At 38.7% G+C, this 27,322-nt stretch overlaps 7 protein-coding genes across 7 annotated transcripts; 3 read left to right on the top strand and 4 right to left on the bottom strand.

Moving 5' to 3' along the window:
- Positions 1 to 1,929: 1,929 nt before the first annotated feature.
- Positions 1,930 to 2,757, top strand: FPOAC1_006336 (uncharacterized protein; the record flags this gene model as incomplete). The annotated part of the gene is made up of 3 exons (XM_044850820.1): positions 1,930 to 2,028; positions 2,077 to 2,224; positions 2,273 to 2,757. 3 exons carry the CDS (start codon positions 1,930 to 1,932, stop codon positions 2,755 to 2,757), a joined length of 732 nt encoding a protein of 243 aa, XP_044709532.1.
- Positions 2,758 to 3,454: 697 nt separating this feature from the next.
- Positions 3,455 to 4,198, top strand: FPOAC1_006335 (uncharacterized protein; the record flags this gene model as incomplete). Its single annotated transcript, XM_044850819.1, has 1 exon — positions 3,455 to 4,198. The coding sequence occupies one exon, from the start codon at positions 3,455 to 3,457 to the stop codon at positions 4,196 to 4,198; it is 744 nt and encodes a 247-aa protein (XP_044709531.1).
- A 13,032-nt stretch (positions 4,199 to 17,230) lies between these two features.
- Positions 17,231 to 18,646, bottom strand: FPOAC1_006334 (uncharacterized protein; the record flags this gene model as incomplete). The annotated part of the gene is made up of 1 exon (XM_044850818.1): positions 17,231 to 18,646. The coding sequence occupies one exon, from the start codon at positions 18,644 to 18,646 to the stop codon at positions 17,231 to 17,233; it is 1,416 nt and encodes a 471-aa protein (XP_044709530.1).
- A 1,706-nt stretch (positions 18,647 to 20,352) lies between these two features.
- Positions 20,353 to 20,957, bottom strand: FPOAC1_006333 (uncharacterized protein; the record flags this gene model as incomplete). The annotated part of the gene is made up of 2 exons (XM_044850817.1): positions 20,353 to 20,566; positions 20,620 to 20,957. The coding sequence occupies 2 exons, from the start codon at positions 20,955 to 20,957 to the stop codon at positions 20,353 to 20,355; spliced, it is 552 nt and encodes a 183-aa protein (XP_044709529.1).
- Positions 20,958 to 21,643: 686 nt separating this feature from the next.
- Positions 21,644 to 22,417, bottom strand: FPOAC1_006332 (uncharacterized protein; the record flags this gene model as incomplete). The annotated part of the gene is made up of 3 exons (XM_044850816.1): positions 21,644 to 21,681; positions 21,737 to 22,260; positions 22,308 to 22,417. The coding sequence occupies 3 exons, from the start codon at positions 22,415 to 22,417 to the stop codon at positions 21,644 to 21,646; spliced, it is 672 nt and encodes a 223-aa protein (XP_044709528.1).
- A 368-nt stretch (positions 22,418 to 22,785) lies between these two features.
- Positions 22,786 to 23,861, bottom strand: FPOAC1_006331 (uncharacterized protein; the record flags this gene model as incomplete). The annotated part of the gene is made up of 4 exons (XM_044850815.1): positions 22,786 to 23,043; positions 23,098 to 23,259; positions 23,306 to 23,403; positions 23,459 to 23,861. The coding sequence occupies 4 exons, from the start codon at positions 23,859 to 23,861 to the stop codon at positions 22,786 to 22,788; spliced, it is 921 nt and encodes a 306-aa protein (XP_044709527.1).
- A 2,368-nt stretch (positions 23,862 to 26,229) lies between these two features.
- FPOAC1_006330 (uncharacterized protein) lies at positions 26,230 to 27,307 on the top strand (the record flags this gene model as incomplete). Its single annotated transcript, XM_044850814.1, has 3 exons — positions 26,230 to 26,533; positions 26,583 to 26,827; positions 26,882 to 27,307. 3 exons carry the CDS (start codon positions 26,230 to 26,232, stop codon positions 27,305 to 27,307), a joined length of 975 nt encoding a protein of 324 aa, XP_044709526.1.
- Between the last annotated feature and the right edge of the window lie 15 nt (positions 27,308 to 27,322).

Raw genomic sequence — 27,322 nt, 5'->3', positions numbered from 1 at the left:
TAAATCCCGCCTGGGTGACAGTGAGAAACCAGGCGCATCTTCGTTGAATTCATGCCTCTAACCCACCCCCAATAACTCGTACACTAACCAGGAAGTTTTTACAAGTATTTACGAGGTTGAGATGAGGCTCTGCATATCCTAAATATCGTCATGTAAGCAAGTTATCGACTTTGAACCAATGGATGTAGATGACTTTTAATTTAAGCTGACAACCACTTGGCAAATCTCTGACATAGATATTCCCCTAGTCTATCTTGTAGCAATCTGACACATATAGACACTTGCGATAAAAGTATTTTAAGCTGGTAGTGAGCTCTGATAGCGAATGTCATGTTGAAAAGAAAAGATTTTATTGTTATTTTTCGTATTCGCAAAGTAATTTATATTTTCGTTCGGCATCTAGAATGACCCAAAGCTAGACTAGATCTTATTAGAATCTTGTGCAAAAAGAGGTAAAAGACTTGGTAGTCACGGAGGTATAAGGCCGCTTGGGTATCTTGGGAAAGTTATGGGAATTGTTAGACTACCAGTGAAACATAGCACAGCTCAGAAGAAGCTACCTTTATCAACATTCGGTATTTCGCAAATTTCAATATCATTCTTTGCGTGCCTCTCAAGAAGATGAATTGTCTAGCTTGATAGGCAATCGATAAATGCCTGGCAATCTCAATAAATCTTTCTCTGCGAGGATATCGTTGGTTCGACAAGATGTCCAATCAGTCTTACATATGTGATCTTAAGCATTGGAAGGGATATTGAAGGAGGGTAAAGAAACCTTTCGTATTTTGTGGCTTCGAGGCTTGCTCAGAAGGAGGACATAGACCGCCATGAATGGTGGCAGAAAAGATGGCCTCTTCGCTTCAGGATACAAAAATAAAATACCTAAAACCATAGCCTAAATAGCATAAGGCAACCTACTAATTTCGTCCCTTATGCTTAACTGCCAACTTTTCTAGTACCCTGAGGGGAGGCCCCCATAGTCAAAGCGCTGCAAGATACGCTGTCATTAGACAAGGTTGAACAACCAATTGTCAGTATTCAGTAAGCCTGACCATTTTTTTTTATTTATTTCACATTCGTTCTGATCTTATGCAGTGTTACACTATCATGATGGTTGCAATTCCACATGTAACTCCGCCATTCAATATTATGCAAGTATGCATCAGTAAACACAATATTCGGGCAATTTATTCCGCTAATCATTACCGGTACCTGGTGAAGCAGGGTTTTCTAGATGTATCACAAATAACACTTCCTTGTCGACCCGCCATGACAAAGAATCAAGATCCACTCTGATCTCAGGGTCCAGATCAACATACTAACGACAGGAACCAAAGCTATAACTCCGATGCAAATAATCCATTGGTAAATATTATGAAAGAAAGAATATTCTCCCTTCACGTTGTATGCAAAATGGATCCAATTGCTGAGAAAGCTGTTGACTACAGCTGACTAAACCTCGTGCAGAGTGGGGAGAAAGGTTGAAGAGGGTATAGCTACATGATGACAAACCGTTCTAAACAGCTTACAAGCGTATGACAATACACCCACTTGCAAGCGGGCCGCATATTATGCATATTCGTATAGCTTACTGTGGCTGCGGGACTGTTGCAAGTGGCTTTATACGATGGCATACCAGATCCTCAGAGTGTTTGGCCAATATGCTTCTTCAAAGGTTCGGCCGCTGAGTCGGACTTTCAGCCCGACTGTGCATCGAACCCCCGGTGCAGTGTATGGAATCAGCGAGATTAGGACCGGGGACGTGGTCTTGGGAAAGATGCAGAGTTCTGAGGCTTGCATGGAAGAAATTCGAGTATATATAGCTATGTTCCTGCCCAGATCTAAAAAGTTACTCGACAGGTTCGAATAGCCAACCATCTCAGCAGATCCAGTATTCCCAGAAAGTCTATTTCTCTCAATCCCGACAAGATGAAGTTCACTTCCATCATCACCGCAGGCCTTCTCTCTGCTTCTGCCCTTGCAAAGCAAGCCGCTTACAAGTATGAGCGCCTTGACAAGGACGATGCTGTAAGTAGCCTCTCAATATGGTCATCCACAGTATACTGAAACGTACAGCTTCTCCTCGTTGTCGATATCCAGGAGGGTCTTTACCAACTGACCCGCGATTGGGACCCTACTCTGTACCACCATCAGTCTATGGCCCATGCTGCCATTGGCAAGGCTTTTGACATGCCCGTTATTCTCACCACTTCCGCTGATCAGGGTAAGTTTTGTCGATGTAGAAAAGACTGCAGTCTCTGATATCTCCTAGGACCTAACGGCCCTCTTATGCGTGAAATCCGTCAAATGTACCCCGAGGCTCCCCTCGTCCAACGTCAGGGCCAAGTCAACGCTTGGGACAGCGAAGAGTTCCGAGACGCTGTCAAGGCCACCAACAAGTCTCAAATCATTCTTGCAGGTATCACCACTGATGTGTGCACCACCTTCCTCGCCTTGTCTCTTCGAGACGCAGGCTACTCCGTCTGGGCCAACATCGAGGCTTCCGGTACTACAACCCCTCTCATCCGCGATGTTTCCAACGATCGCATGCGCGACGCTGGTGTTCAGGTTGTGAGCTTGTTCTCCATCATCTGCGAATTGATGCGGGATTGGAGAAACACTCCTGGTTCAAAGGAGATCTACCCTTGGCTTGGAAAGTACTTCCCTATCGCTGGCTACATGGCTCGCGGACACGCTGCCGCTATCTCCAATGGCACTATCCAGCCTGGTGAGGAGGGTTACACCTCTTACCCTTAAACCGTTAGAATCATAACATGATGAAAGCTGTGGGAAAACGACGAGCGGCAGTTCACTTTCGAAATGTTGTGGCCAGCACAGGTAGACAGAAAATAGTCGAAGTTCAGCAGGCAGAGTGCCGGTTGAAGGTGATTTAGGCGACTCTCGAATTATATAGACTTTACTTCTTTCTTAGTCATTAACTGACTTCCATTTTACAATAGACTGAATAAACATCGCATTGAGTTTATATGAGACCCATGTGGCTGGAAGTGTAAATCGTATTGTGAAAAACCGTTAGGTTCGTGCAATGTTAGATGAACTTAAATCGGCCACAAATGATAGTCGGGTTGAGAAATTCGGAGGAAGCAAGATCCGGTGGCACAGTCTATCAACAATTTGATGAACATGCAATAAGCCCAGCATGGAACACAACGGAATTTAAGCGTGACTGGTTATATTCAGCCACCGTCTTGATCCCCTCGACTTGGATTGGTCCATCAGAACTCAGCTCACCCCAGCCAAGACTACCTATATCACTCCATGATCTGATCAAACACGTTATCGTCTATTAATGCTATTGTATAAGGGATTGCCACCCGAGAATATTCTGCCGTTTCTTTTTTGCAGTACACTTTCTAATAATTCATCCTTTCAAAAGAGACAAAGCTGGCAAAAGTCCACGAGTATGGCGTCAAATACTACAATCCCACTCACAATGCAGGCCACTCAATGGCGCACTATTAAAAATGGCATTGACAGAAATCTGAAGTTCATTGCTGATGCTAAATTGCCCAAGGGTTCTGAATCTCTCCCCAGAGGCCACACGCTAGTCAAAGTCGCCTATGCATCCGTCAATCATCTGGATTACAAAGTTGCTGAAATGCCACTAGCAAGCATGATCTTTACCAAGCCGGTCACACCAGGTCTTGACTACTCTGGAACAATTGTTTCCACTACACTAAGAGATTACGGGATTGGGCAACGTGTCTTTGGGAGGACCGAGTTACCGGCAGGTGGGACCATGGCAGAATATGTCGTGGTTGGGGAGCAGGGTTTGGCTGCGGTGCCACATGATGTATCTTTGAGGGATGCGGCATGCATCGGAATTTGCGGAACTACGAATGTTCAATACCTCGCATCCAACATCAAATCGGGGGACAAGGTCTTCATCAACGGCGGCAGTGGTGGTGTCGGTATTTTTGCGATACAAGTCGCAAAAACTTTGGGTTGTTCGCACATCACAACTACTTGTTCAGCCTCCAACGCCGAGTTCTGTCGCGCTCTTGGGGCTAACGAGACTATCGATTACAAGTCTGAAGGTATTTTGGAGATACTGAAGGACAGGGAGGAACAGTTCGATCTGGTCTACGATACTGTTAAGATCTCAGATCCTTATTCATCTGATCTATTAATAGTCTTTATAATATATCTAGTTCCTCTTATATATCTAGTTCTTTAACCTTTAATATACTTAAGTAACTATCTTATAATAGGTTATAAGCTTAAATTCTATAAACTAAAGTCTTATATATATATTATTTTTTTCTTATTTTTATTATATTTTAAATTATTTTAATTAAGATTTAATATATTTTATTTTATTATATTAATATATTTATAAAACTATTTATTAATAATTTATTAAAAAGTTTATATAATAATTAAAAAGATAATATTTTTATTTAATAAAAATAATAATTTAATTAATTATTATAAAAGAATATATTTTTATAATAATAAAATATAATTATTATTTTTATTTAAAATATTTAATTTATTATATTATTATTTTTAAATACTTTAATAAAAAATAATTTTTTATTTTAATTTAAATTATTAAAAAAGCCTATAAATATAAAATTTTTAATATATTATTAATATTAAATAATATTTATTAATTATTATTATTATATATATTATTTATAATTATATTTAAATATATAATAAATAAAGATATACTTTTAATTATAAGCTTAATAAATATTTAAAAATTAAAAGCTAAAATTAATATATTTAATAATACTTTATAAAAAAATATATTAAAAAATATATTTTAAATTAACTTAATAGATAATAATTTATAAAAAGATATATTTAATTAATTAAAAGAAAATAATATATTTAATATATTAAATAAAATATTTATATTAATATAAGAATATATAAATATATAGTAAAAAAATATATTACTTTTTTAAAAAATAATTCTTTTATTATATAAATTCTTTTTATAAAATAAAATATTTTATTTTTATATTAAATAATTTATTAAAAGTTAAATTTCTTATTATTTATTTTAAATTTAAAAATATCTTTAAATTAAATTAATATCTAGCTATTAAATTATATTAATATATTAAATTTAAGAATTATTAAATTAATAAGAATCTTATTAATTTTTAAGCTAAAAATATTAAATTAATAAATAGTATAAAAATTTAAAATAATAAATTAAATTAAAATAGTAAGCTATAAATACCTCTTTATAACTATAAAAGATAATCTTAAATTAATTAAAGAATTAACTAAAGAAAAAAATAAAAGTATAATTAATATAATTAATATATTTTATATATAAAAATAGAAATATAAATAAAATAGAATTTATAATAATATTAAAAATAAATTTAGCTTTATTTTATATTTCTTTATTCTTAAGATAAAAAATAATATATTTAATTTATTTAAAACTTTTAAATAAAACTATATATTATAAAGTAATATAATTTTTTAAGAACTTAATATAAAACTTTAATAATTTATACTTAATAACTATATTAATATTACTAATTACTTTAAATAAGCCTATAAACTTTAAAAATAATTTTAATTATTATATAAAATATATTATATTAATAATCTTTTTCTTTATTTAGAAATTCTTTAATAAACTTAATTTTAATTATTAAAGTTTTTATAAGAATTTCTTTTAATAATACTATTTTATCTTATAATAAAACTAAAATAATATAAAATCTATTACTATTATCTTTAAAATAGCTATATTAAAAGCTTAATAAAAAGAATACTTAATATAATAATAATTTAAATTAAACTTAATTACTTTTATAATTAAATAGTTTCTTATTTATTAACTTAAATATATATATTTATAAAATAATTATTACTATATATACTATAAAATACTAAGTTACTTAAATAGATAATATTTTCTTTTCTATCTAGAGCTTAAGAAAAGATTAAATAACTTTAATTTCTATAGAATAAAAAGAGTTTAATTTTAATAAAAATAAAATAATAAAAATATTAATTAAAATAAATTAGCTATAATTATATACTTTTATTTAGCCTATATTAAATTATATAACCTTAATATTAATAAACTTATTATTAAATACTCTAGCTAGACTTAACTATAAGATAATATTACTTTATTATAATCTTAATTAACTTTATTTAAGATAGTATAAATACTTTAATAAATCTATATCCTTAATAGTAATACCTCCTTATATATATTCTATTAATATAATAAATTTATCTTTATTAAAACTACTAATACTTATAATTACAAGAGATTATAGTAATTATATAATATAGTAAAAGGTTAAGTATATAATTAAGTTTAATTATTTATAATATTAATAAAGTTAGCTTTTATTTTAGCTTTTTAACTTTATACTGAATTCTTAACTATATATATAAATTTCTTTATTTAACTTTAATTTAAATAGAGTTTCTTATTACTTAAAATACTTATACTTATTTTTAATAGTTTAAATAAGAACCTTTAGTTTTATAAACTATAATATATATTAACTTATTATATTTTAAAAAGCAGTTTACCTTTCTATAAAGCTAGTCTTACCTTTAATATAGTAATATATTATATTAAATTATTATATCTCCTATTAAATCTACTATAGATCCCCTTAAAGGATAAGAAAGTTAAAGAGTTATAGAATTTTATAGCTAAATATAGCTAATATTATACTATCTTTAATTAATAATAATTATTCTATAAAGATATATTTTAATCCCCTTATTATAAGGGTATATAGACCTTAGAATTAAATTAAGATTATATATAAGGCTTTAATAATCTAGCTATAGATATATTAAAAATACTATATATATTACCTAGCTATTAGGCTATTATCTTTTAATTAGATTATAAAGTAATATATAATTAATATTATAACTATAATCTAGGTTAGCTTAATATATTATATATTAAGGTAGAATAATTTATATCTTTTTTCTTAGTAATCTTATTAAGTAAAGAAGAAGAAAATATATAATATTATTATAATTTTAATAAAGCTTTTATTCTTTAATATAGAGTTAATTTTATTAAACCTTATTAAAAAGTATAGCCTTATAGCCTTATAATATTATTTTATTATTAAAGTTTACTATTCTTAAGTATTTTATTTCTTTATAAAATAATTAAAATCTCAGTTATATATAATAATAAATTTATATTACTAGATATATATAATAGTAATCCTATTAATAGAATTATAAATATATAAATTATACTAGAAAAATAAAGTATATATAAACTTAAACTTAAGAATATTAAATCTCTATTACTTTAATAATATTTTTATATATTAAATATATATATTAACCTTATCTCTATTCTTACTTTTAATAAAAATAAAGCTATTATAATATTTAAAAGAAGAAAAGCTATTATAATATTTAAAAGAAGAAAAGCTATTATAATATATTATAATTAAATTATCCTTATTATAATTAAATAATATAATATTTATATTATTAATAAGAATAATAGCTAAATAGATATTACTTTAATTAGCTTTTAAATTAATAGTTTTAATCTCTAATTATAATATAAATATCTTATTTATCTTAATAAATTAAATATTAAATACTTTAAATATATATTATTAAGTATTTATTTTATTAAAAAAGAATATACTTATATATTATACTATAAAATAAAGATATATAAAATAAAATATATATAATTAATTAAAAAAAGAATATAATTATTAGAAAGCCTATATATAAATATTATTAATTCTTTTCCCTTAACAGGTATTAATAAAGAATATTATTAAATTATTTTTATTTATAATTATATAAGTATAATATAGATTTTCTTAATTAAGTAAAAATTAAAACTTAAAATATACTTTTATAAGCTAATCTATAACCTTAAGACTTAAATATAAATTATTTAATACCTTTATTTTAATTATAAAGAAAAAAATATATTTTATTTACTTTAATTATTCTATAATAACTTTAAAATTAAGATTCTCTATATAGTAATAAAATAATATTAATAAAATAGACTAACTAAAGTCTAGAATTATATTCTTATAAAAAACTTAACTTAATATTAAAAAACTTAAGACTAAATAAAAAGTAATAGCTATATATCTTTAAGATAATTAATTATCTATATAATATTAGCCTAATCTTATATATAAAAATAATACTATATAAAGTATAAAATAATAATAAACTAAACCTTAAATATTTCTATATCTTAAGTTCTTATAAATATATACTTTTTTTATTAAATTAATAAAAAAAATTAAAGAAAAAAAGTATTTATTATTATCTTTTTAGCTATTAAAGAAGTTATAATTATATTCTCTTAAATAATTATAATAATATCTTTATTATTAATAATATTAACTTTATAAAATTATAAAATAAGAAAAAGAAAAATTTAAATCTATATACTATTTATTAACTTATAAATATATAATTAAAAATATAATTTATCCTAGATAATATATTATTATTATTACCTTAATATATACTTTAATAATTATATATAAATATAATATATATAAGTATAATATATATAAGTATTCTATATATAGTTTTCTTTAATATATATATAAATAACTTATATATAAATAACTCTAATATAAGTAATTTAAATATAATTAAATATAATATATAAAACTAAGATATATATACTCTTATATATAACTTAATTATTATTATTTTTCTATAAAGAATTAGATTAATTAATATTTATTATATACCTTAAGATATTATTTAAAATTAATTAGAATTTTATTTACTATATTAAAATATATATAATATAAATTATATATTTAATATTAGCTAAGATATTAAAGATAATAAAATTAACCTTTTTATTAAAATAATATTTATATATTTATTACTATTTACTTAAAAAGTAAATATTATTAAACTAAAGATATATAAATAAGTAATATAAAGTATATATTAAAATAAGTAAATAAAAATAATAAAGAGTAAAATAAAGTTATTAAAAAATAATAAAATATAATACTTTATATATTTACTAGTAAATATATAACCTTTATAAAGGAAATAAATCTATAAATAAAAATATAATATAAATAAAAATATATTATATTATAAGGCTTATTTTATTATTTAAGGCTTTAAATAATAATATAGTATTAATTACTATTAGATCTTTATATTAATTATAAAACCTATAAATTATAAACTTATCTTTATAATTACTATTACCTTTAACCTTAAAGTAAAATAAATAAATATTAAAATTACTTTTTTTTATAATAATATTAAAAAAGAAATTTAAATTAAATAATTAAAAAGCTTTAATAATAAGTTAAATAGAAAATATTATCTTAAGAAGGTATTATATAAATTAAAATAATTACTTTATATTTAATATAAAATATTATTTAAGTTCTTTATTTCCCTTAAATTTATATTACTATATATAAATATAAAAGTCTTTATTTAAAATAATATTATTATAGCTATCTATATTAATAAGTTATTTATTATTAAATTATTAAAGTTTAATATTAATAATATTAAAAAGGCTTTATTTAAATAATTTTAAATAATAAACTTTAAACTATATAATTATTACCTTAAAATATTTATTACTTAATTATAATATAAATATAAACTATTCTTTTTATAAAAAGAATATATTAAGAAAATCTTTATAGACTTTAAAATAAAAACTATTTAATAATTTAAATCTTAATTAATTTAAAGGTTTATTTTAAACTATTTAATAAAGATTTTACTATATCTTAAGATAATAAAATATAATATATTAAAGTAATTAAATTATTTATATATATAATACTTAAGATTAAATTAAATACTATATTTAATATATTACTTTATAATTATTTTATAAATAATTTAAAATTATTTTATATAATAATAATTAAAAAGATCTTAAGATATCTTAAGAGAATAATATACTTTAAACTTTATTACTTAAGATTTTTTATTATTATTATAAAATAAATAAACTTAAATTAAACTAATAATATTAAAATATAATATTTAATATTTAAATATATCTTTAATATTAAAAATAAAATAATTAGCTAAAGCTTAAGATATTAATTAATAATTATATTATTATTTATTAAAGCTAAATATATTAAATAAATATAAATTATAAAAAAAGTAATATAGCTATATATTTTTATAAATAAACTCTTTTATTATATTTAATAATATAATAATATTAAGATTATAATTATATATAAAAATAATTAAAGTATTATTATAATATTTAAAAACCCTTAATTTTATTATAAAATAAAATATATTACTATTTAATAATATTATATTTAAGAATAAATTATTAATAGTAATATATAAATAAAATATATCTTAATAATTAATTAAATTATTAATAGATTTATAAAAAGATTTTTTTAATAAGCCTTTAAGAAATTCTATTTAATTTTTAAACTTATTAATAAAAGCTAAATATATTATAACTTTAAAATATTATAATATATTTATTATTTAATTAATTATAAATTAAATAATATTATTATATATATATAAATTAAATCTATATATATATATTAAATATAGCTTATAAAAAAAAACCTATATATAAATATATATTATTATATTTTAATAGGTTATTATTAATTAAATAAATATATAAATATATTATTTTTTTTTTAATTTTTTACTTATAAAGATATTTTTTAAATTTTATTAAAATAATACTATATATTATATAAAAATATATATAAATAAATATTATAAAGAATGTCACGGGCTGAGTCCGGCGGTACGGGTGGACAGGGAACGCTTCGGGCGTAATAGGTTCTATTGCTACGGATAGGCACTGCAGGCAGGTCAGGCTCTATTAACAAGACGTAGCTCAAGGAGCTACGTTCAGGATCTGACTGGCGGTCTGACTAAGGTTACGGCGATAACGCTATCGCCACGTGATCTGATCCACTTGTGACTCTAGGGTAGGTTGGTCTGACTTCGAGCTGTGACAGTGCCCCCCTCTTTAGCATCGAGCTCTGCCGAGACGGGCTACTGTGGTCCGGGCTTGTCAGGGTATCTCCTGTGGAAGTTCGCCACGATCTCTGCAGAATTCTCCACGTAGGCAGCAGGGACTTCTGTTGGGTCTGCATATCCGGCCCATTTCACAGTATACTTCAGCCTGGGGCGGCCTCCTCGGCCTCGTCTGTCCCATCGGGAATCCACAATGTCTTCAACCTCCCACTCTTCCACTCCTTCGGCTTCTACTGGCGGTGGCGGGTCTACGTTCTGACCGGGCAGCGGATTGGTGGCAGCTGGCTTTAGCAGGCTCGTGTGAAACACGGGGTGTATCTTCATGCTGGCGGGCAGTTCCAGTCGATAGGCGTACGGGGAGATGACCTTGCCGATCTTTAACGGGCCGATGTTCTTCCAGTCTAGTTTCTTCTGTGGCCTAAGGGTCTTGATATTCCTGGCGTCTAGCCACACTGGAGTCCCCCTACTTGGTATCGTCGGGCAGGTCGTCTGTGTCGGTTCGCTTGGGCTTCGTAACGGGCTTGTGCGGCAATGCTTTCTGATCTCAGGTGCTCTAGGATGTCGTTCATCGTCTTTGCGAACTGTTCTGCGTCTCTAGTGGCTGGGGTTCCTCTGACTGTAATCGTGGGTTCAAAGCCCATTCGCGGGTGGAATCCATAGTTTGCAAAGAACGGAGATACGCCGGTGGTTTCGGATTTCAGGGAGTTCGCTGCGAACTCGGCCAGGGGGAGCCATCGGTTCCAGTCGTCCTGTAGGTATGACACGTAGGCTCGCAGGTACTGTTCCAACACAGCGTTCAGGCGTTCAGTCTGTCCGTCGGTCTCAGGGTGGTAAGCGGTGGATAGTAGCGAGCTGATCGACAGTTGTTTGGTGAGCTTCTGCCAGAACTCCGCTACGAACTGGGGTCCCCGGTCCGATACTATAGTCTGTGGGAGCCCATGTAGCTTCCACACTTCCTTCAGGTAGTAATGGGCTGCGTCTTCGGCATCGCAGGTTCCTTTGCATGCGATGATATGTCTCATCTTGGTCAGGCGGCAGGCTATAATCAGGATGGCGTCATTTCCTTCGCTGGGCGGCAGATGTGTGATAAAATCCATTGACACATGTTGCCAGGCTCGTTCGGGGATAGGCAAGGGTTTCAGCACACCTTGCTTCGCTTCTCGGGCTGGGTTGGCTCTTCGACACGTATGGCAGTTCTTAACCCATTGTTCGATGTAGGCCAACATTCCGGGCCAGTAGTAATCCCGGGAAAGCAGGTCATAAGTGCGGGCACGACCTGGGTGTCCTGCTATAGGGTGTTCGTGGCAGGCTTTCAGCAGGGCGGTCTTGAGGGCGTCGTGGCTCGGGATATAGATGCGGTCCCGGTACAACAGTCGTTCCTGGACGATCTTGCACTCTGCAAGCGTAATCTTCGGGTGTCGCGGTGCGTCGGTCCTGAGGGCTTGTAGTATCGACTGCAGGTCTTCATCGGTCTGGTATCCTTCGTTCAGCAAGCGGTCGATCTCTTCTGGTAGCTCTATTGAGAGTGACGGCTCCTCGGGTGTTGGTGCGGGTTGGTTCTGTTGTAGTGGGTGGCGGATGCGGGCTCTCTGGACTCGTAGCGGCGGAAGTTGCCAGTTCTCTTTCTTTAGTACCACCTGGCTTTGGTGCGCTAAGCGCTCATCCCCCTCTTTAGGGAGGTCTTCTGACCTCCTGGTCAGGGCATCGGGTTTAACTCCCTGTTTCCCAGGTCGATATGTGATCTGGAAATTAAATCGGGACAGGAACTCAGACCAGCGGGCTTGTCGTCGGTTAAGTAACTTCGTCGTCGTAAAGTACTCCAGGTTCTTGTGATCCGTGATCACTTTTATCGGTGAGGGTGCCCCCTCCAGTTCGGGTCTCCATTCTTCGAAGCAGCGAATAATGGCCATGAGTTCCTTATCGTAGATCTCGTAGTTGCATTCCGTGGACGTATGCTTCTTGGAGAAGAAGGCTACCGGGTGCAGCCTTCCGTCATCGTCGTATTGCGACAGCACACCGGCGGATACATAGTCAGAGGCGTCTGTCTCCAGGATTACGTCCTTCGTCCAATCGAAGGGGCGTAAGATCGGTGCTGATGTGAAGGCTCCCTTCAAGTCTCGGAAAGCCTTTTCGCAGGTTTCGTCCCAGACGAACGGTACGTCTTTCTTTGTCAGGTGGTTCAACGGGGCTGTAAGCTTAGAGAAGTCACGGATGAACCTCCTGTAGAAGTTCGCAAATCCTGTGAAAGCTTGTACATCTGTCAGGCAGGTCGGGGTTTGCCAGTTCTTAACAGTTTCGATCTTTGCAGGGTCCATTCGGATGCCGTCTCGTCCCACGATAAGGCCTAGGAACTTGGTTTCCGTAACCATGAATTCGCATTTGGCTGGGTTTGCGAATAACCCGGCAGCTCTCAGTTTTTCAAGCACCATCTTTAATTGCTCGACATGTTCTTCTCGGGTCCGGCTATAGATCAGGATATCGTCCAGGTACGCAGTGCAGAATATATCCAGGTATTCCCTCAGCGCATCATTAATGTACCGCTGGAAGGTCGCGGGGGCTCCTGTTAGGCCGAAGGGCATAACCAGTGACTCATATAATCCGAATCGGGTGCGGAATGCTGTCAGGTACTCCTGGCCTTCCTTGATACGCAGATTATTGAAGGCCGATACGATGTCAATACGGGAGAAGTATTTCATACCAGACAGGTTATTCAGGGATTCTTTGATCAGGGGGGAGCGGGTAGCGGTCCTTAACCGTAATATTATTCAGGGCTCGGTAGTCCACGCAGAAGCGTAGACCACCGCCGGGTTTCTTGACGAATAGTACCGGGGAGGCTACAGGCGACGAGCTTGGGCGGATGAATCCTTTACGCAGATTCTCGTCTAGCCACTCTCGTAGGGCTGTCAGTTCGTTCCGGGACATTCCATACAAGGGTCCAAACGGCAGTTTTCCTCCTGGGGTTAGCTCGATGTGGTGGTCTCCAGATCGGTGCGGTGGTAGCTTCTCTGCCTCCTTAGGCGAGAAAACGTCCTGGAACTCTCGAAGTTCTTCCGGCAGCACGAATGCCTCTGGCTCAGGCTTAAGCAGGTAGTCCAGTTGCTTCAGGGTGACGGTGAAGAGGCGGTAACGGTCCTTCTGGCTGTATATTCGGGCGGTTCGCAGGGAAACCGGGAGGATATCCTTTCCCTCCAAGGCTGGTGGGATACTCCCTTTCATCTGGCGCATGAACTTCTTCGGGACGGTCTGTAAAGCCTTAATCCTTGTAGGCTTGGTTGGGGTGTTGCAGAATTTCTGGCAGTACGGGCTGTTAAATGTGAACGTGTGGGCCGCGAAGCCCACCTGCGGGTCGTGTTGCTTTAGCCAAGGCATTCCCAGGACAATAGGGTAGCTGGCTAGCTGGGTCACGTAGAAGATCATGCTCTTCTGCTCGTGATCGGCAATGCGGAGTCCGGCGCGGACGTAGTAGGCGACCTTCCCGCTCTCGGCAGGTCGCCCGTCGAACACTTCAATCTCGAAGGTTCTCTTCAGGGGTCTAAACTTCAGGTTCTGGGACTTAGCCCAGCTCTCGTCGATAAACCCTTTTCCTTCCGCTCCGCTATCGGTCATAGCGTAAGACGGAATTGGTTCTCTTCCGGCCACATTGAGGCTGGCAGGCAGTATCATCAGGTTCGAACGTTGGTTGTTCTCGTTCTCAATCGGGATTCCATGAACGGAGGCGGCGGACAGTTTAATCTTCGGTACAGTAGGTGCGGGGAGGGGAGCCTGGCGCCGACTTAAGACAGGCTCACCCCGTTTTCCTGGCGTCCTCGGGAGTGTCTAGATCGGCGGGAACTGGCGCGGCTGGATGTAGGCGAGTGTGGAGACGGGGGCTGGCTGGTGCGGTTGGGGCTATAAGCGAAGGTGGCTTGACGGAGCCTGGTTGGACGTGTGTCAGGTTCGGGACAGTCGCGGAGGTAGTGGTTGGCTGAACCGCAACGGAAGCACTGGTTGTTCTCCCGTCGTTGGTTAGGGCGGTTATAGCGGCGCTGATTGCTGAGGTCCATAGGTTCTCCGGCTGGTTGGCGGTTTTCGGGGGGGCTTCTCCCTCTACGAGGCGATGGGGACTTCTTTCGGAGTGTCTGGGGGTACTCCTTCAGCGGCATATTCGTCTTTCGTGACGCAGGCTGTGGCTCCGCTGCGAAGCGGCGTCGTCGGTTTTCCAATTCTTGTAGGAAGGTGGCTAGGTCGTGATATTTATAGCTAGGCGGTGGGTTGTGTATAAGCATTCCGCGTAGTTCTCGGGAGACAGCTTGTTCCAACAGGGTAGGGAGGGCCTCTTCTGACATTTCTCCTTCCAGCGCGAGGCGTTGGAACTCGGCGAAGAAGGTGCTGAAATCCTTGTGAGTCTGGCGAAGGCGGAATAATTCGGCGCGGGCATTATTGATCCGGTTCGGGTCTCCAAAAGCGCGTTCTAGTAGATCGATAATATCCTGGTAGTCGGGGAGTTGGCATTCACCAGCTTTAATGTGCGGTAGGACTTGTGCATAGGCGCGTCCCTTAAGACGGCCAGTTACATAGGACATTCGGGCGAGGCGTGTCGGGAATCGGTCGTGGTTAGCTTTTAGTTTTGAGTGTATCTGGGAGACGAAACGGCGTAGGTCGCTCCGTTCGCCCTCAAACTTGTCAGGGTCGGGTAATCGTTCGGTAAGACTGGTTGATTCGGTAGATCGGGAAGAAGGCGGAGGAGTCGTTCCCATAGGAGTCGCTACACGAAGCTCAGCGGGAGCGCTAGTCTCGGGGGGTTCACGGATAGTAGGTACGGTAGGTCGGGTGGCATCGAGGGCGCGACGTTCGGCGAGGCGGGCCTCGAAGATGTCGTCGTCCTTCCTCTTTAGGGCCTTCTCGTGTTGTTGCTCAGTGTACTCGAGCTGGGCTCGGGCAAAGTTACGCTCAGTGGTGATTTGTTGCAGGGATTGTTCGAGTCCTTGATGTTTATCCTTCATGTTCTGGGTCTCATTCTCCAGCTGGGATATACGGTTCTGGGCGTTCTCGGCGTAGGTATAAACGTTCCGGAAGTATTCGAACCAATCGTCTAGGTGTTCCGGGGCATGGTCACGGAATGACTCGACGCTGTCCGGCAGGAAGGGCGGGAGCGGGCGGGCAGACATCGCGTTCGGTGTCCAACGGTTAGGAGCTACGTAGTGTCACGGGCTGAGTCCGGCGGTACGGGTGGACAGGGAACGCTTCGGGCGTAATAGGTTCTATTGCTACGGATAGGCACTGCAGGCAGGTCAGGCTCTATTAACAAGACGTAGCTCAAGGAGCTACGTTCAGGATCTGACTGGCGGTCTGACTAAGGTTACGGCGATAACGCTATCGCCACGTGATCTGATCCACTTGTGACTCTAGGGTAGGTTGGTCTGACTTCGAGCTGTGACAAAGAATAGATATTATATAAAGATAATAAAAATAGATTATTATTAACTTAAAAAGGAATATTAAAATCTTAGATTCTTATTTATTTAATCTATTAATAGTTTTTATAACGTATCTAATTCCTCTTATATATCTAGTTCTTTAACCTTTAATATACTCAAGTAACTATCTCACAATAGATACAATCTTCAGCAACCCTAGCTTGTACTAGCAGTCACACCATTACCTCAAACCACAAGGATCTTACATCTGCGTTGGCTTTCCACCCACCTTTCAGTTCTTCAAGACACTGGTTAGTATCAGGTTGCTACCTAGATGGTTTGGTGGTGGAAAGAGAACGTTCAAGTTTCAGTCGGTCGTGGCAAATCGGAAGGACTTCGAACAGATGGCTGAATGGATCAGAGAAGGGAAAGTAAAGGTCGTCGTCGTCGAGGAAGAATTTGACCTGGAGAATGCAGGTAGGGCTTATTCAAGGTTGAAAGAGGGTAAAACCAGAGGGAAATTGGTGGTTCGTGTGGGCAGAGAACCTGATGAAGAGCAATGAACTATCAAAGATCATACCAATCCAAATATAATGGCCCATATTGGCGACTGAGGGATGCTATTTTTATGAAGGAATATTTAGGATTAATAAGTAATTACATAGTCTAGGAACCATGATCGCAATGCCCTTCGATGCAGAAAGTGCTTGCTAGAGTCAGAAAGAAGTATCTCTCATGCCCCTGTTACCATACTAACGCCAATCCAAAACCACAAAAGTCCAAACTCCATCCATTTCATTAACAATATGTATACACCCGACCAAATCTCATAGCACAAGTGCTTGATCATTCAAGTTCGCAAACATCTCATTCCAAGTCATCTCCTCATTAAGTGCTCTCCTCCAAATATCTTCCAACACCGCGATTACCGCATGAACAGACGCAAATCGAATCTCGTCATATATAAACCCAGCTAAAGCACGGATAGACTTTTGCTCTTTAGGGCATTGTGAGTGTGCACCTGCAATGCAGATTGGCAGAACCGCGCAGTTGAGGATCTTGGATGGTTTCCGGATGTTGAAGATACAGTCGAGACAAGATTGCGTGTGCTGTTGCACAAGGGGATGATTTGCTGGAAGACCACAGACAGCGCGGTAAAGATAGATTAGTGCTGCGTGTTGGAAGATACGCACGAGGCTATATGCTTGGGCCGACTCTTTATCACATTCGATCGGCGGTTGATCAACAGGCGAGGCGCGTGGTGATGATACATCCTCCACAGCGAGAGGGGCATAGGTAGGTCGAAGAGCGGCTTCGAAAACACGAATTCTTTCAATAGAAAATTCTTCATCCATGCGTGCCGTCGACTGGATGTAGAACGCCATACTGGACATTTCTTGAAACACTGTGGATAATGAACAATACCCTTGAGTGTCTCGTCCCCACCAGACCGGTCCTCTGTCAACCACTTCCCAGATCGTTGGTGGAAAAGATGGGGGTTGACCTGTCAATATGGCTCTCGTAAGATCTGTAGTGGCGAATTCTGATAGCATCATGTGAAGAGGATCCTGACCAGTCCCTAGTACTGCTGTCATACCACCCAATTGGTTAATGATAGCTAGCACTCCATCTCTGTGACTTGATGTTGATGACGATGTCTGCGCACACTCGAGGAACCCGTCGTGAAAATAAAGTAGCAGTACCGCAAAAAGCAAGGTTTGTAAGGATCCGGCTGACTTGGAACAACATCCGTCAACCTCTGCCCTGAGTGCAGCCAAACACTCAGCCCTCTTGACATTTAAAATGCTCTTGCTATTTCTACCATCTTGCAACCACCGATGTGAGTCTGCGAGAACGCATGTCGCGAGAAGCACAACACGATGTTGCAGTGCAACCATCGTTGGTGGGGCACATGGTTTTGTCGACGTCGTGAGTAAAGGCCAGAATCGACCGTGAAAGTAATCCAGGGAACGCTTTTCATAGACAGCGAGGGAGTCGGCAAGTTGCTCATCAGCAGTAGAGATCTGGTAGATAGCCGGCACCGTGACGGCCGGTCGAGTGCTCCAACGAATGAGACGCTGGTTGTAGTCGCACGTTGCACCAATTTTAACGCAACGTGAGCAGGTTGGCTTAGCGAGGTCACACTTGATACGACGCTTTTTGCAAGGCCAGCAAGATCCTTCCACGACGCGAACGCGTGCCTTGGGTGCCTTTGAAGTTGTGAGTTGCGTTTCAGATCCCATTGTTGATATCGGTTCAATCCAAAGAATAGAAAAGGGATAACAGGACTGAGTTTGGGTTGGGTAAAAACTCGTCGTGATCTGCCTTCGCTTGGTCGCGTTTTGTTATCTTAGCTGCATCCTAGGGACGATCATAACCCAGATGTATGCAAGGCACAATAGAATAAGGCAAGGCAAAAGCGTCAGGATCCACTGAAAAGCAGAGCCCCCTTTTATTTCAACAGTATGAGTGAGTGAGTGAGTGAGTGAGTGAATGGTAAGGCGACGAAAAGGGTTCGTTTCCTTACCAGTCACAATCTGTTGACTGCCGTGTTTATTACGCGGGGAAGCGACACATAATTCAACAAGGTCTAGGTCCAGCCAAAAGGTTCCTCCGCAATTTGTGAGCCCCGCTCAAGAATGGGCAATCTAGTTTCCATCTTGGGTATAGATCCGCGATACCATGACTCGTCGTGACTGGTTGAGCTTGAGTCTCGAGCGGATATGTCGGGTATAATTACCGGAGGAATGGCCGGCTTTAGACCGGTCCAGTTATTGGTCAGAATCTTAAGCCATCAAATCTAGATTGAGACCGAAAGACAAGATGTATTATGAGATGCAAGGTTTCCCCGTGTTCCAGATCATTTTGAGCCAAGTTGTGGCATCATGGAGCATGCATGACTCAACAGACACTGAACTCAGGGGAACTGAAGCATGTCTCACTCAAGATCGAGATCTACAGATATGTGTTGTATGTATTTGTAATTCGGCTGGCTGGCTGGTCAGATGAGTTTTCAGGAAAATATCAACCTCAATGTAATTGTCATGGAAATAGTTAGATTATTAGAGCAACATTTGAAATCTCGTTCCAATTGATTCAATTAGGCTTTATAGTAAGTGTCTTAGCTTGGATGACTTGAAACTATCATCTAAGTATACGAACACGAGTTGAGTTCATCTCATGCTATAAACATCTCTTATGGACGCTCTTTTTAGGCAAGTTCATTCCACCGGCTTGCAACTCGGTAGCACAACGATTTTACTCATCTGAGTTTATTGAGAAATAAGGCTTGACGGTTGTGATAATTCCTGCTGTAATCTTCTGTCTGTCATTACCGATACATCATCATTTAAACTCATGAAATAAGGTAGCGACCGTCATGCCACTAGCAACACGCTGGGCTGCAGCCTTAAATGCCTGTCAACTTTAAAATAGTCGGGCACTTTTGCTAGAGCAGCTCTCAACGGAATGAATAATCTTATTACAAATTTACACGTACTAATTGTCTAGTTCCATGATTCAACACACAGGACAGTTGATCTCCCACAAGATGCTACATCATCCTGTCTAAATAGTCTGGTAAACTCATTAGATTTATTAGTAGAATGGATTTCTATTAATACTGCTTATTAGTATCTAAAGTGGTATGAGATAGCTCGGTTGATATTGGTTTAAGGTAGTAGTATTTAACTTCGCAAATTAATTAATTCGTAAAGTCTACCCTAGAATGTACTGTATCGACGTACATTCATGACGACAAAAAGTACCCCTCACTGTATTGAAAAGCATGACTAGATGTTCAATCCACCTAGTATCGTGTGTGATTGGTAGTTTTGTCAACATCCAACAAACATGGCTCATCGCCGGCCATTGGTGGTTTATCATAACTCATATATCGTAAGGATTTATATACAACAATGAAAACAAAGAATGAATCTCTCACACCACTCTAGTCAAGACGAGGAAGTTCGCCCTTCTCTTGTGCCTCTTCAACAAGCTTGTTGTAGACCTTCACCTTCTGTTCATACTCCTTCACAAGATTCTCATCTCTCTTGCCAGGAGTAGCATCGTCTCCGCCGAAGGCCCTAACCGCGGCGTAGTAGACATCGGCAAGTGCTCTGCAGACACCAGAGACACTTGAGGATTGACATTGGAAGTACAAACTATCAAAGTCATTAGTATCTATTTGTCAGTTGAGGGTTATCAGGTTGCTGACTCAGCCTTAAAGTTGCTATCGATGCGAGCCTTGGCACTCACAGTGAAGCGGCTCTGAGCGCGATAGTTGTGGTAGCCAAAGTCATGACGGTTGCAAGCAGGGATGAAAGGGAAGCCGAAAGGGTTGTCAGGCGAGGAAGTGCAGCCATCAGAGGTCCAGTCAACAGTGGGAGGATCGCGAGCGTTGCGACGAGCGGTAAACTGTGGAAGTGTGACGCTGAAGAGGAGCTGATCTGTCACTGTGTTCACGCTCTGTCGTTTTGAGACAGATGCATCTTCGCCTGTGGGCAGAGCGAGGACTGCCGGGAGGAGTGAAAGAATGGTAGCGCTGAACTTCATCTTGAAGATACTATAGATGATGGATGGGAAAGGGCCAAAACTGTGTACTGCTGTCGAAATGTTGAGTAGACAGTGTTTATTGAACAGCTAGAGAAAGTGCTTGTTGCAGAACTTCCTTCCGTGACAATATAAACAAGTATTTATATGTATTTTGGGCACATGTTACAAAAACCAACCTGGAACTGTAGCATTAATTTATTACTATGTATATCGGCGGAACTGTGGCCAGTCCATGGTGCCAAGGCTATAATTCGAATCGACTACCTGCCTAATGGAGTAATGATCTCTACTGACAGCACGATTTCCAAGGTCACGCACCAGTCTTCGGTCAAATGATTTGCTAGACATCGCCAAGGAGCGGCAGTACCTTAATTCTCAGTTGCCGACCTGCTTTTTTAAGCTTACCAGAATACATGGATGTCATCTTGTTCGTGGTGCTGATTATAAACGTAATTGGGTAGCTTGAAGTCTTGGTCGCTGCGGGGGTGATCAAATTGCCGCTCGATTTCTTAAATAGGAATCTTGTCCGATGGGCGAGTGGAAATGGACAAATGACATTCCGTAACACGATGTGCTTGTTATGCCTTGGCTGAGAATCAGGGAATCAGTAAAATATCTACTATTCAGCTTCCTTTTCCATGCCCGTACATCAAGACCAGTAACAGACATGTGGCTAATACTATAAGCTACTGCTCTTCGTTTTCTGCGTATATAAAATTCGCAGCTGTATACCATGGTTAGCCTGGCAAACTCTGATCTTTGTATGTAAGGAAACGTACCAACAGGAGCAAGACCATGTTTTCCCGCCCACTCACGAACTCCATGTCCAGCATCTTTCGAACCCCAATGCTTCCTCTCTTTAGGTTCAGTCAGATGTAGTCTCTCGGTCGTCCCGTTGGCTGCGACGAATGCGAAAAAGACGTAACGGTGCTTTCCTGTTTTTGGTGGCGGAGCCGGAGCCTTGTACTCGACGAGGTCTGTCAAGTGATGCTTTGATGTCGTTGATGAAGAGATAGAGGTTCCCGTTGCAATCCAGTGGCAGAACTCTGACCATTTAGGGTCGTCTCTGGATGGCGCGTCTGGGTCAGTGAGAACGATCACATATGTGGCATGCTTTTTCAGAATCGAGTCAAGAGAAATATCTGAATCGACCTTGTCAAGATGAATTTTGGGCGCTTTTTTGAGGTGTTTTGGTTTGAGGGTATTGCCAAGATCAGCCGAGTCGCGTTTCCATGACGCGCTAAACCCAAGGGCGGGAGGGAAATCATCGATAACAGTCGGAATGATCTCAGCTTCTAAGAGCCTGGGATTGTTAGTCATGATAATCTACAGGATTTCTGATTATTGTACCTGTCGCGAATTTGATCTAGACCATCGCCACTGGAACCAAGCACATGTTGGTCCTGGCAAATGACGCTGCCAACATGTACAGCAAGTAGCAATGAAAGTCCCCAGAGCATGTTGGGAAGTGTTTCAGTGTTCAATGGTGTTGTTAGAAGCAATTCATGCAATAATATCTTAGACCCAATTGATGTGATGGTGAAGAGTTTTGCATTGATGGATGTTCCCCGCAGTCAATCATGTTATATCGTTCCTTTGAAACGCTTCATGATGTCACAAATACCTGCCACTGACGTGAGTGGAAAGTACAACCCTACAAACCGACAACAACTTCTGGAATAACTTGAACTGTTTCTGTGATGTAAAATGCTTTTATAGTTGGAATATGTACAATTGCATTATATGTGAATACTATGGTTATCAGGTCACTCCATCTCCAGTGGGCCTAATCTCTGAAATCATTAATATCGTTATACTAGGGTCCAACTTAGTTGAAACCTTCGGGCCAAAACTCCTCAAGCCACTCGTAGGGGTCTTCAGGCTCATACGCCAACTTGACCTCGCCCTTGTACTTGGTGATGTTATCCCTCGTCTCATTGTACAAGGCGTACTTTTCATCGGGTCCGTTTCCGATGTAATAAGGAACAGTTTGCACGTTATTACCAATCTCCTTGTCACAGATGCTCGTGACATTGTCGATCTGAGCGTTCTTCAGGCGGAACTCATCACCATAGTTGGGGTTGATCTGGAACGAGGTCAGTACTATTCATGTGCGAAGACAAGGATGTGGTTGACTCACGATGCCCATGCGAAGACCATCTCTGGCAACAACGTTCTGGATGGTAGCGTTGCGCTTGGATTGGTTGAGACAGTTGCCGCAGGACTGATAAAATGTCCCGAAGCCCTCAGCGTAGAAACCGGTGATGTTGTACTTGCCGCCTAGGGAGTTGTCTTGGAAGATCTACACATATCAATATTATTCTTTCCAAGATGTAGCAAAGACATACCTTGTCTGTGGCACTTCGAGCTCCACCGCCGATGACTCTCAATTGTGTGTTGAGGCCCTTGGATGTGAGAGCATCCTCGCAAACGTCCTCCCACCAAACTGGACACAATTAGTATAATTCTCAAATCGAGATATTGACCAGGACGCAACATACCATTTTCTACCCACGCGTCACCCAGAGCATGGATACCCTCAGCCTGATGTTTTCCAATGATGACATTTCGGATAGTGGCGCCAGGCATCAAGTTGAAAACAGTATCAGCATCCGTACCCTCTGCCTGTTCGTTGCAGCTTCCCTCTGGACGCTCATAACGCTTCATCTTGCCATCAAAGACCTCGCCGGGCATGATGTACTTGGCATTCTTGAGGACTACTGTCTCTTTGGCAACAGGGAACTTGGTGATGGGGAAAGGGAATCTTGGTGGTGGTCTCTCACTGAGATCGCCTTGTGTAGCGTCGGTGTCGCCCTGCTTGCCATCTCCAGTTTTGGATTGGCGGGTGTCAATGACAGCTCCTTGTGCAAGGGGTATAAGTGAAAGGAGGAGTGAGGCCTTCATCTTGAGCGAGTGAGTGTGCTATTTCTTCGAAGGAAGAGGTTGAGAAGATATTGTCAATAGATTCTTGTACCAGGGGAGGTTGAGAGTCGGAGGGTCGATGTTTCTTATATAGATTTGTCATATGTACTCGATTATTTGTGATCCTGACTCATATCATCATTAAAAACCCAGCCATCTATGCATAGACAGGCAGAATATCTGCAGACTCTGTTGAATTGCATGGCCGAATGACTTGTAAATGTTAGCGTTGCATTCCCCATTTAATCCCTGTACCAGAAGCACTAAGTTGTTAGTGACATGGCGGAGGAATCCCTCCATGAATCATCTTCAAGATAAGTCTTGTCGCTTCTTTCTCTAATGCTTGGCATCTCGTTTGTTTAGCACAGAATCTGGGGTTGGTTATGTTGACTCTCTTCTTGGCGTTGAACCATTGAACATTCTGTGGGGGAAGTGGAAAAGGCGGGGTGCATAGGACTTTTAGCGTAGAAAGGTATATCTAATTCGTGGAATCGTAATTCTCCGCCGCTCATAGTGTCTTCCAGCAATCAACTCTCAGATATCTGACAAGGGTAAGCTTCCCCAGACCAGGGTTGACGAAATGAAAATAAACTCACCGATAAACTCATCAACGTGGCTGGTATAATTTTAGCTGCTCATATGAGTCTAGAATATCGTTGTTGACTCTACTGAGGTGCTGTTGCATCGGATGTTTGTGGGGTTCGTTTATCCATTGACAGGGGATAGTTGGGGGCGTTACATCACCCCCAAACCTTGAGAAAGAACACAATATGTATGTACGAGTCTCGAAAGATATCTTTGCAGGCCTCATGCCGGTTTTCAGCAAGTCAGATCAATATACATCGCAGACTGTATGTGAAGAAACCAATGGAAATTAATAATGAGCTCTAAAGTATTATTGCTGGGACATATTGACAATCCATATATAGCTACCTAGCCATCGAGACCCACGATAGCTTCTATTTTGTGCATGATCCGATCGAATGGCTACCCAATTAGCAGCATCAATCTTGCATGAACTATATCCTGGGGATGATGGTTCATCTCATGGCGATCATTGCAAACCTTTCCACGTGTCGCTGAAACGTCGAGGGAGTGTCGAGGGTGTGCGGTTGGTATCACGGCCAACTTATGTCTAGTGATGGGATTCCGAACCACTTCCAACAGTCTTACCTGACACCCCACTTACTAATACGCTACTATAACATCTGAGATAGAGCTTGTTGTCGATGAATGTGGTCGGGGTCATGTTGTTGGATCTTTAGGGTGGCTGCCATAGAAATTGTTACATCATGATTGTGGCATCACCTGGAACCTACGACCCATCTCGGACCTATGTTCTATCCCAGAATTCTCTTCTTTTAATTCATAATCATCAAAAGATTTATGTCTAGTTGTCTTTTGAATAAGCATGTGCATAATCATTAATGTGCCAGTCTCATGAGACCTGAAAGATGCAACCCCCAAACATTCCATTGAGGTTATATGCGATGAAGGACTGCCCCGGGTGGATCATATCTTGTGTCTGTGTTTGAGCTGAATCTATCGGACAGAAGGGAGATGGGATGACCCGCCCCCCATTGTCTTCCCCAGACTTTGGGGTTTGTCACTCCACTCCAACAGTATACAATAGTTCGAGATTCATCTTCACAGGTATACACTGAGCACGTGTAGATCCAACGAAAAATGGGAAATCTGTCGTTTGAAACAACGCTCTTTGTCTTTATTTAGACAATTTTTAAATCTCCAACACGTAATGCTTTTGACGCTTGTTGCGTTCTTAACGTTGTGTTTAACAAATGACAGCCTCTAACCACACCTTTTATTGCCCTAGAACAACTGATGCCAAGTCCGTGTAGTATGGCAGAAGATCGTCATCACCCCAGAGATCATCCACCAACCATCGCAGATTCCCTCCCCAAACTCCACCAATTACGGATCACCATACCACGATTCTTGTATGAAGGGTAACATTCAATTGAACCATCAAATTTATTGTTTCACAGAGGGAGTATTGTAGATAGAATCTCCCGTTATTGTTCCAATAGAATCTTGGGACGATTCAAAGGCATGACCTGAAGGAGGAATTTGAACAACATCTCCGGGGTCCGTGGCTCAAATTGGAAATGTCGCTCTCCTGTGATGATTGTTGACACACGGTTTTACTTGCGATTCAGATTTCTATAAGAAGTAGTGGAGTTTCGCGATATCTTGGCTTGAATATCCAGCAGATTAAGGATTTCAGCTCTCGATCATCTTCTACATAAGCTCACTGAATTGAGTTTGTTATACCACAGTCTTACTTCGGACGATACTCTCAACTTATTGTTCCAGCAAGCATCACATCGCCATGAAGCTCACCTCTGTTTTCACAGCCGTCTTCGCCACCTTGGCTGTCGGTTCACCTCTCGAGACTCGTGATGCGCACATCAAGCGTCAAACCTCCGAGGCCTGCAGCGTTGGGTACTGTACTCAAAATGGAGGAACTACTGGTGGTGCGAAGGGTGGAACTGTCACTGTGACCACTCTCGCTGCTCTCCAGGAAGCCGCCAAGCGAACTGGCCCTCTCACCATTATTGTTTCTGGCAAGTTGACTGGCAGTGATACTGTGCGTCCTTCGTCTGACAAGACCATCATCGGCGCGGCCGGTAGCTGTAAGTGATTTTGATCCAGATAAAGGATACTGAAACTGACCCGTTGTAGCTCTCACGGGTGTCGGATTTTACGTTCGTCGCCAGAAGAATGTTATTCTCCGAAACCTCAAGATCGCCAAAGTTGATGCTTCCAACGGCGATGCTATCGGTATCGATGAGTCGACCAATGTCTGGGTTGACCATTGTGACCTGTCCGGTCATCTGAGTGCTGGAAAAGATGACCTTGACGGTCTTCTTGACATCTCACACGGTGCTGATTGGATCACCGTATCTAACACTTACTTCCACGACCACGTAAGTTCATATACAGGCCGATATGTGACATATTTGCTTACCAAACCTTGATAGTGGAAGGCCTCGCTCATCGGCCATTCCGATAACAACGGTTCCGAGGATAAGGGCAAGCTCCACATCACCTACGCCAACAACTACTGGAAGAACGTCAACAGCCGCCAGCCTCTGATCCGCTTCGCCACTGTGCACCTCGTTAACAACTACTGGGACCAAATCCTTCTCTCTGGTGTCAACACTCGCATGGGTGCTCAAGTCCTGGTTCAAAGCTCTGCCTTTGCCAACTCTGTTGAGCGAGCCATCTTCTTCGCCGATTCCAAGGAGACTGGCTATGCTGTTGTTGACGATGTTGATCTCGGTGGCTCAGTTAACTCTGCTCCCAAGGGTACACTCACAGCTGCTTCGTTGCCTTACAAGGTCACCCTTCTTGGATCTAAAAAGGTTGCTTCGGTTATTCCCGGCACTGCTGGCCAGAAGTTGTAAGGAACGGTGGTACTT

Source organism: Fusarium poae, chromosome 2 (assembly GCF_019609905.1).
Source record: "Fusarium poae strain DAOMC 252244 chromosome 2, whole genome shotgun sequence".
In the NCBI taxonomy this organism is placed as follows: domain Eukaryota; kingdom Fungi; phylum Ascomycota; class Sordariomycetes; order Hypocreales; family Nectriaceae; genus Fusarium; species Fusarium poae.
The sequence above is the reverse complement of the archived record's forward strand: the minus strand, read 5'-3'. Positions and strand labels throughout refer to the sequence as shown.